This window comes from Aedes aegypti, chromosome 1 (assembly GCF_002204515.2).
Source record: "Aedes aegypti strain LVP_AGWG chromosome 1, AaegL5.0 Primary Assembly, whole genome shotgun sequence".
In the NCBI taxonomy this organism is placed as follows: domain Eukaryota; kingdom Metazoa; phylum Arthropoda; class Insecta; order Diptera; family Culicidae; genus Aedes; species Aedes aegypti.
This window is the reverse complement of record NC_035107.1, coordinates 247,215,281-247,224,624: the sequence shown is the minus strand read 5'-3', so window position 1 is coordinate 247,224,624 and position 9,344 is coordinate 247,215,281. Positions and strand designations below refer to the sequence as shown.

The window sequence follows — 9,344 nt, the reverse complement described above, 5'->3', positions numbered from 1 at the left end:
GTGCCTTGTTTGACGCGAATGATTTCACGACTTCTGCCAGCTCTTCGTTCGTCACTCTCGCCACTTCTTCTCCTTCATCTGCCGCATACGGCGCTGGGGGCCATGGGCTTATGGGATGGTGCGGGAAGAATACATCGATTATCGATCGCAGCAACTCGGGCGATTTCTCTTGGGGCGCTATGGCTCCTTTGGTCTTAGCCATTACCACTCTGTAGGCGTCACCCCATGGACTAGAATTGGCACTCTCGCATAGACTTTCAAAGCATGCCCGTTTTCGACTCTTGATTTCCTTTTTGAGAGCCAACTTTGCCTCTCTGAATGTTGCACCGCGTTCCTCTCTTTGTGCTTCTGTGCGTGCGCGTTGCATTCTTCGTCTAGCCCGAAGGCAGATTGCTCGAAGATTTGCAATTGATTCGCACCACCAATACACTGGCGGCCTGTTCTCTCTAGGAGGGGCTTTTCTCGGCATGGAAGCATCACACGCTCGTGATATCATAGCAACTAGCTCTTCACCGTTTAGGTCCAGAGTGTTTCGTTCGCGCCTCAGGGCTTCAGTGAATACTTCGCCGTCGAAGCGCGCTGTTTTCCATCCTCGGGCTTGGGTCGAGTTACATCGCGCTGCCTTCTGCCCGCCTGGTATTATACTATAGCGAATCGATTGATGATCGCTATGAGTATAACCGTCATCAACGCGCCAGTTCATGGTACCTAAAAGGTTAGGACTACAAAACGTCACGTCGATGATCGATTCTGCACCATTTCTGCGGAAGGTACTCACTGTACCCACATTTGCCAGCTCTACATTTAATGCGGCCAGGGATTCCAACAATAGCTGGCCTCTTTGATTGGTGCAGCGGCTACCCCACTCCACTGCCCATGCATTAAAGTCGCCAGCTATCACTACTGGCTGCCGATTAGCTAGTTCGGCCATCATCCTGTCAACCATGTGGGAAAATTCCTCAATCGACCACCTTGGGGGCGCGTAACAACTGCAATAGAACACGCCGTTGATTTTTGCTATCGCAAAACCGTCATTTGAGCTAGAGACTACTTCTTGGATTGGGTATCGTCCTGTCGTCTTTATAGCTGCTAGCTGTTGAGACCTATCCGCCACCCAGTTCCCGTTGTTGACTGGTATGCGATATGAATCTGATAGTAACACCACGTCAGTCTTGGTTTCCGAGACTGACTGCCAAAGCAGCTGCTGGGCTGCATCACAGTGGTTTAAATTTAACTGTGTTACTTCCGTTTTGGCTGCTTTGATACTCCGCTTGTGCCCGGACATTTGGGTCCGCCCGTTAAGTGTCCGTTGTCTGCTCTGTCGACACATATTAGGCACTTAGCCATTTGCTTACAATCGCTTGCCCTATGGCCTTCAGCGCCGCATTTTCTGCACATCTTACTTCTGTCGGGACCATTGCAATTCCACGACTTATGGCCCTTCCCGAAACACTTGAAGCAAACTTCAGGAGGCTGTTGTATGCTCAGCCGGCAAACCGACCAGCCTACCTTGAGTATGCCCAAGTTCTTCGCTTTGTTGGCCTCTGCGACCGGCAGCCTGATCGCCGCCACCTGGGTGCCCTGCGGGCCCTTTCTAAGGTGGATGGCCTTACTGGCTACGTCGATGTCACACTGCTCTTTGAGGGCAGCCGAGACCTCCGCTGCATCGGTGACCTCATCCAGATTTTTACACTGGAGAGTCGCTTCAGCAGTAAGGGATCTTACATCAACCTCGTCACCAAGTACTTCTTGTGCCAGTTGCTTATAGACTGCACCCTTTTCCTTGGCGTCCTTCTTTAAGACTAGGATCATTTCACCAATCCTAGTTCGCCTTATGCTTCGCACGTCTGTGCCCAATGGCGATAGCTTCTCTGTGCTTCGCATCGCCTTCAGAACCTCGGCGTATTTTGCTTCCTCAGTTTTGATAACGAGGGCTTCGCCTAAATTCCTACGTTTCGCTGTTTTCGGTTTAGCGCTCTCCTTGGGCTTCATTTTCGGTTTCCTCTGTTTTTTCTTATTTCCAACTCGTATCCACGGGTTGCTGTTGCCTTGCGCCCGTGGTTCCTGTGGATGCACTGCCTGGTTCCGGTTAACCCGTGGCTCCTTTTTCTTGGCTTTCTTGGCCTTAGGATTGGTGTTGGCCTCTCCTTTGTTGCCATGTCCTCTTGATCGCGGGGCTTGGCTCGTGCCAGCTTTTCCGCTTTGGAGGACGGCCGCGTAGGTCACTTTTCCCTTAGCAACCATACGTCTTTTCGCCACGTATTCATCCCCGGAAGCTTCCCTCTTCCGCATCGCGTATCGAATAATATCATCAGATATATTCGCGTTGCCTGTGAAGGAAAACACTTCGGTCTGACACGACCTAGTGTCTTTTTGGCCTTCTACCTTGCCCAGTTGTTCCTTGGCTTTCTCGTAGTCCTGCTTTGCAGCTAGGACTGATTGTCGCAATTTCAGTAGACTTGTTTTCAAGTCTTTGCTGATATTTGTTTTGCTTTTAACATATTCGATGATGACATCAAGTTGCTCAGCAGCTACCTGCATTTTAGGGAGGTACTCCCTATTGCGATCCATGGCCTCGATTAGTCCCGGGCCATCGGTCACCACACATGTTGCACTGGAGCGGCCAGTGCCTGCCGTCGTCACAGTATCTAGGCTTTTGCCCACACTGTTTTCAATAAAGTTGGTCGCCTCCTTCCTTGGCGAGAACCTTAGCCGGTTACTGATAGGTCCAGAAGCCTCTCCTTCACATTCCGCTAGTTGTTTGTTTTGGTTGATCATCTCTTATGGGTCCCCCTAAGAGCCGCTATCCATCTCCGCTGGAATAGTCGCCTTTATAATCCCATGGTTATCTATGCAAGCAGGGAGTCCATGCTAGGGTTGACATAGTCCTTTATGGGGTACTATGTTCAGAGCCGGATCGGCGCAGGTCAGGTAATGGCATCTGAGCCTACTCCCGCCCAGTTGGAACAATCAGGCGACGGATTTGGAACGTACTCTAAGGCCTGCCACGGTTTTACGGGACGGGGGCAGCCTGCGCCATTAACCCACTCGCCGTTTCGGGCCAGTGTCACCCGACCCTACTAAGGGAGTAGAATGTCGCCGCTGTCAGCCTCAAAGCATATTATCCAGTACATATACCGTTACTTGTCCTTTGTCGTGCGCTGCCAGTATACATAATTGGGGCCGTACTGGCGTTGGTCCCAATGTGCTCGAAGCACTCCTACTCGTAATTCCATGCCTTGTCCGTTTGTATCGCGACCAGTATGCCACTGGTATCAATCCTGATGTGCCGGTTGGCACTCCTGTTAGTTTGGGCTAGGGTACTTTAAGCGGCACCAGTCGCTGTGACAGAGTTGCATTCGGATTTTTGTGGTTTTTATGAAGGTTCATCAGAGCCCACTGCGAACTTCCCTGGGCCCATAACCTATTGGAAACCACGAAGACAAATTCCAACTCCAGGATAGCTTATTCTAACCACAAAAAAAACAAGCTAGTCCATTCCTGCAGACAGCTACTGACTGATAACTCAACTAGCAACTGCTGTTCCTTTATTCAATCCAGGTATCTATAATTTCCACTAAGCATATTATAGCATACCTCTCAACACTACCACCGACGATGCCCGTATATTCTACCTACGGGTGCGACACTACAATCCCAACAGAAACTTCCGATTCAAAGACGCCACGATGACCTTCTGCCGGTGCTACCACGCGATCTAATCAACTAGTCCCAGACGGTGGACGTAGTTAACTCCGAAGCTGGCCGGGAAGATGCCGAGGTCGGTCCTGCGATTCCGGTGGAGGGGAACTTCCGGGTCACAGGCGAACCGACGATTATTTGCCGGTGCTGTTTCGCGAATTACACAGCTAGACCCCGGTTGTGGACTCAGCCTACTCCAACTCGACGTTGGTCGGCCAACTGCTAGCGTCGGTTCTGTAATTCCGGTTGGAGGAGTCATTCGATTAGCAGGTGCCCCGACGACTTATTCCCGATACTACGCTATACCCGCTCGACTCGATCTAGTCCCCAACGTAGGATCTAGTCTACTCTGACAGCAGCACTTTCGTCTTCACACCATGTCCTTTGCAGTAACGACATAATCTGCGATATCCCTGTGTTCACCGCATTCCAAGTGCTTTAATGCTGGCACATGATCTGCACGATGTTATTGTCATTATCTGCACGATGTTGACATTACGCTTGCGGTTTCATACATCATCTCGCTTCGTATATCCCTCAATCAAGGGCAGTTGAATATAACAGGCTCCAGTGTCTCCTCGATATTTGGACAGGCCGGACAATGTGGAGACCCTACGTCCTTGCGTGTCCGAATCTGTGCAGATATTCCTCTCCTACTACCTCTTGATTATTGTATCCAATCTGATGGTAATCCTCACATTCCTTGTGTCCCTTTGCTGGTAGCATGCTATGTCCTCATCCAGATTGATGCAGACGGGGAGCATTCCGGCGATAACGCAAACTGCATCTGACGATATAGTGCGGTAGGCATTCTCCCCTATAGCCATGAGCCGGAACGTACCTGTCAGCTTCTCTTGATTGCGTTTGGATCTCAGCGCTGCAGCCCAAGCCGGGGCTCCCTATCTCAATATGGGCGCCAGAAGGCTCCTTGCACCGCTTCTTGGTCCTCCAATGTTGGGCATGATCCTAGCTACAGTGTTAGCTGCAAGGTGGCTTAGAGCGCTTCGATGAGATTGCGTGTCCTCCGACGTTGATCTCGAACTGCTGAACCGCCTTACAGTTGCTGACCAGCATCACCTCCGTTTTGCGATGATCCAACTGCAGCTTGACTCGTCATCCACGATTCAATGATGTCTAGCGATTCTGCCTTCAGCATCTCCACCTCCTCCGCGGTCTCGCCAGTTATCGCAAGAACGACGTCATTTGCTAACCCGACGATCTCGACTTCATTCGGCAGTGTCAAGGCTAGCGCTCCATCGTGCATTATATTCCACAGTGTTGGACCAAGTATGGATCCCCGTGGAACTACGCCGTTCAAATGTTGCAGATGAGGTGTCATCCTCGATTGTGACGTTAGACGGATTGAAGGAAGGAGACGCACTTTAGAATTTGCTGTTCAACATTTCACTCGAGGGTGCTATTAGGAGACGTGGCAGGCTCTTTTTGTTTACTTCCTCTTTAATCCCAATAAGGCTATCCATGAGGACTTTCCGCGATAGGACTGACAGTTAAGAGTGTGCATGCAACCGAAACAGAAGGGTAAACAATACATGCGAGTGTTACTAGAGCTTGACATTTTCCTTTGTAATCCAACGGTCACCCCTATCGCGAAACGTCAAAAGCTCAAACAAAAAATCAGCTGATCGGATCCGTCTTATGGATTGCCTTATATCCCAATCAAAACTTCCCAAAAGCTCTTGTATTGCTTTGTTATATTCGAAAGAAAGTGTGAGAGGAGAGAATTTCTTATTGTTAGTCCTTCAATAAAGTGTTGCGGATAACGAGCTATGTCCCTATGTCTAAGCGATGCTTCACTCATTACAGAATACCAAGACACCTGAGACCTTTAAATACATGCACTTCACGAACCTTAGGACATTGTACTGAGAACTAGACGTAAAAAATCATTTGACAGATGTACAAAAATTACATTACTTCATTCGTTTCCTAAACTCTAGCCATCCGTACAATTCAACAACAGTTTTACAATCATTTATATTTTATACACAGAACAACACACGGGCATTTGGTACTTTTAGCTTCTATTTGTGATATTTTGTGATTTCAACTAGAATGGATAATTTAAGAGGACAAACAAAAAAAAACGTAGAAGCAAAAAAAAATAAAATCAATATGAAAACCACACGTTGGACAGGAAACGTTTAGAGTAGGCAAAATAATTGAAACAAAAATAGCATATTTATTAGGAAGAAAAACACAATCAATCATAGAATAGTGAATCAAAAAGAACAGATACGGCGGAATACGTGTAAAATTCTATATTTTAAATGTACAATTAAAACAAACTGTGAATCTAACGGCCATGTTCCAACTCTTAATCGTAAGCTACGCAAAATCCGAAATCCCTGCTTCGGTAATGGCAAAGCTACAGTGCCCCGGGGCCGCCATGGGACTGAACAGCAACTGACACCGTCGCTCACCACTTCCGGGAGTCCGGCTTAGCTGAAATCTCGTGTGCACCAGAGAGCCCCAGGCCAGCCCCATGGCGGGAACTATCCGTTCGTCGTCCAACGTGGAACTGTCGACCACGGATCGCACCCGGTTCGTACAAAGCACTCCAAAATCGAATTTGTCTTGTAGGGAATGCAGGGCATTGACCACCCGCCGGAACGAATGGGCGCGGTCCACGAAGTTCTGCTCCTCGGTGTAGGCCGCCGTTATGGAATCGATTATGAGCAAACTTATCGGGTTGTTCTCCAACAGAATGGGGAGCCTCTGGTTGACGCATTCTTCTAGAGCTACCTGAACGAGGTAATACGAGTTGTAGCGACTCAATACGAAGATTGGCGTACAAGGCATTGTTTTCACATCAAGTCAAGATAAAAAACTAACAAATGATATATTGAATTTGAAATATATCCAGTTTTTAACATCTATAACTTTTGTCTTCACTATAATATATTATATACCTAATCTCTGATACCCTTAAGTGGTCTTCTACGAAATTGCAAAAAATGTTGTACATTGTGTTCTTTCTAACTTACAGCTGTGTTCAGATGTTCGACGAAAATGTTATCCGTAAACTTCATGCTATCTTCCGTTATCCTGAGATTGCGCTTCATCACTTGTTCCATTTGAACCAATCGCTTGGAGGGGAACGGATGCTCGGTGCTTATGTACACAACTCCTTTCCGCGTCTCACATTGCATCTGGCAAGCCAAAGCCAGATGGAGGCACATTTGGGTTTTACCCGAACCGGGATCTCCGGCAATTTCGACTATGCCACGTGAGCTTATGCCACCCCCGGTCAGTTGATCCAATGCATCTACGCCCAGCTTGATTTTGCGCCAACGTTGGTGGTGGGCTTTGAGAGATTGATGGGCTGAAATTGAGAATATTATAAAAATTAAGGTAAATTTGTTTCTACTAATAGAATTTTTGCTACCTGTTATAAATCCAGCAGATTTCGATTCGGTGGAATCGACGTTCATTTCGCGCCGTGAGATTCTAGGGTTTATGTTTTGTTTACAACCTTAACATAAATTTATGTTGCCAGCTGACCCACCCACAAAAGAGCAGATGAGAGCCAAAAGCGAGAGCGACGAGAGCTCGATGTTGAAAAGTTTCAGACGGGGAAGTTTGGAAACGATTGAGGATTGTGCACTGCTGAAAAATTCTACACGATTACCTATACCTGCACCAGGGATTGAATCCTAAGAAAATTGAGATAATCGCTCACGTATCGCTCTCTGTAACTATCATAACATGCTGCACATTATGAGAGACTGTTTATCGTATACTGCTACAACTTTGATCAGATTGGGGGGATAGTAGTGTATGATAAAACCCCTATAAACATGCTCCAAGCCTGGGGGACACTATTGCTATTGGAAGTTCATGGATTGTTTATCGTGCCAGTAAAGAAAAATACCTATCCCCAACGGTAAATAAGCGAGTAAAATGGGTTTTATCATTGCTCTCTCTTTGGGGCTCTCGCTAGCTGCTTCCATTTATCAGACTTGTTACACCTTGCGATACAATGACGATCGTGGACCGCAACACATGGGATGTTTTTCTTTGTTTGCTTTGATCGTGCTTCATACTCAAATGAGAGCGAATTCTGCAAAGCCTGACCTGCACTGATGAAAAAATGTTCCTAAAGTTTGTGCAAGGATTATTTCAGGAATGTTTTAAATTAATCGCGAATTTCGTACAAGTCAAGCATGATTTTTCAAATCGGCGTATCTAACACTCGGATGGTTTCGAGAAAAATGCGATGCAAAATATTGTAAAGCATTTTAAATCCTGTTTAAAATGTTTTGCATTTTTTCTATTGCGATGTCTACTATAAGTTGAAAAAAAGAACACTGTTTCTAACCACTATTAAACAAATCCGATTTGTTTTGAATTTAATTGAAAAACAGGTCAAATTAGAGAATAAACCCTTTTGCTTTGTGCTGCTCACATACACCATGGATGATTCGTCGATACCATACCTTGATTGATACATACACCTTGCTTGATGCGTCGGTTTGACAGTTCGTTTTGCACATCCGTCACGTCATATACACCAGTATTGTTTTGAAGTTGCACATACACCGGTTTACAAATTCCCATAAAACTTATTAAACTTAGTCAATTCGTCAGTTTCAACTTTCAACGACAACGAATATTAGTTTCCGAATGTTTCCAATTTCAACTCGACTAAGAGGAGCACCGGACGGAGCCGTAAATAACAAAAGCAGGAGGAGAACAGTTCTTGTGCGAAATTTGGTGAGAAATATTGTCTTAAACCGAATACTGATGATGTTCCACATCAGTTTGCCGACCCGTCAGCTCGCTCAACTGTGGAAATCCAATTCTCTCGATTTCCAACATGTTTAGTGATTTGGAAACAGTATGACGTATCTGGTGTTCGAAATTTTATGTTTTGATTCTACATATAGGTCGCTTTACTATGAGCATATGTACGGTGTATGTGCTAGCATGAAAAATGTTGACAGTTGAGTCGCTTTGCAAACGAAGGGTGTATGTAGCCAAATTAAAAACACTGAGTAAAGTGCACATAGGGCATAATTTTAATGTATTTCTAAAAATCAAAAAATGGATGTAGGAATACTTTTATAGACACAATAGGTAGATTATGCGTTTGTCAAGCCCATGCAAAGCAAATCTCGATTTGTTTATTTTTGCAGATACGTCGGATTGAAAAGTTTGGCTTGAAGTGTTTACCGCTTTGCTTCAAAATGCCGGACACTTCGAAAGCAGGACACTTGTTTTCACATATTTTATAATATAAATTAAAATTTTCCTAAAGGGGAAAAGCACTAATTTTCGACCTACAAGAAATCTGCGTCAGTGGTTTTTCCCGAATGCTTTTGCACAGAACTATTCTCTACCTTAAATTGTATGTTGTAACTGTTAATGTATCGCAGTACCCAAGTAACCACGCTGCTCTAGCTGCAATTTATGAATATTAGCGTTGTTTATAAAGCTATCATTAATGTATAACATATTATGTACAATATTATAAGCTATAACTTCAATATGACGGCCCTTTCCACCTTTAAATCAACTTTAATTGTACATATACATTAATATTAACTTTATATACAACGTTTATATGCATCAAATTTTAGCTTGAGCATTATGATTACTTAGGTTGGCTGGGAGCTCTCGCT

The 9,344-nt window shown here is 45.5% G+C and overlaps 1 protein-coding gene across 1 annotated transcript; it reads right to left on the bottom strand.

The window, feature by feature from the left end:
- Positions 1–5,761: 5,761 nt before the first annotated feature.
- Positions 5,762–7,375, bottom strand: LOC110674064 (DNA repair protein XRCC3-like). Its single transcript, XM_021837438.1, has 3 exons — positions 7,109–7,375; positions 6,708–7,045; positions 5,762–6,465 (listed from the first exon to the last, which is right to left on the bottom strand). Exons 1-3 carry the CDS (start codon positions 7,152–7,154, stop codon positions 6,049–6,051), a joined length of 801 nt encoding a protein of 266 aa, XP_021693130.1. The 5' UTR covers positions 7,155–7,375; the 3' UTR covers positions 5,762–6,048.
- Positions 7,376–9,344: the final 1,969 nt, after the last annotated feature.

Bases quoted from the DNA above. Each gene is read 5' to 3' on its own strand.
- LOC110674064 (XM_021837438.1), bottom strand. From the start codon at position 7,154: ATGAACGTCGATTCCACCGAATCGAAATCTGCTGGATTTATAACAG. The intron at 7,046-7,108 runs GTAGCAAAAATT...TCTCAATTTCAG, and splicing joins ATCTGCTGGATTTATAACAG to CCCATCAATCTCTCAAAGCC. The intron at 6,466-6,707 runs GTAAGTTAGAAA...TACCTCGTTCAG, and splicing joins TCGAACATCTGAACACAGCT to GTAGCTCTAGAAGAATGCGT.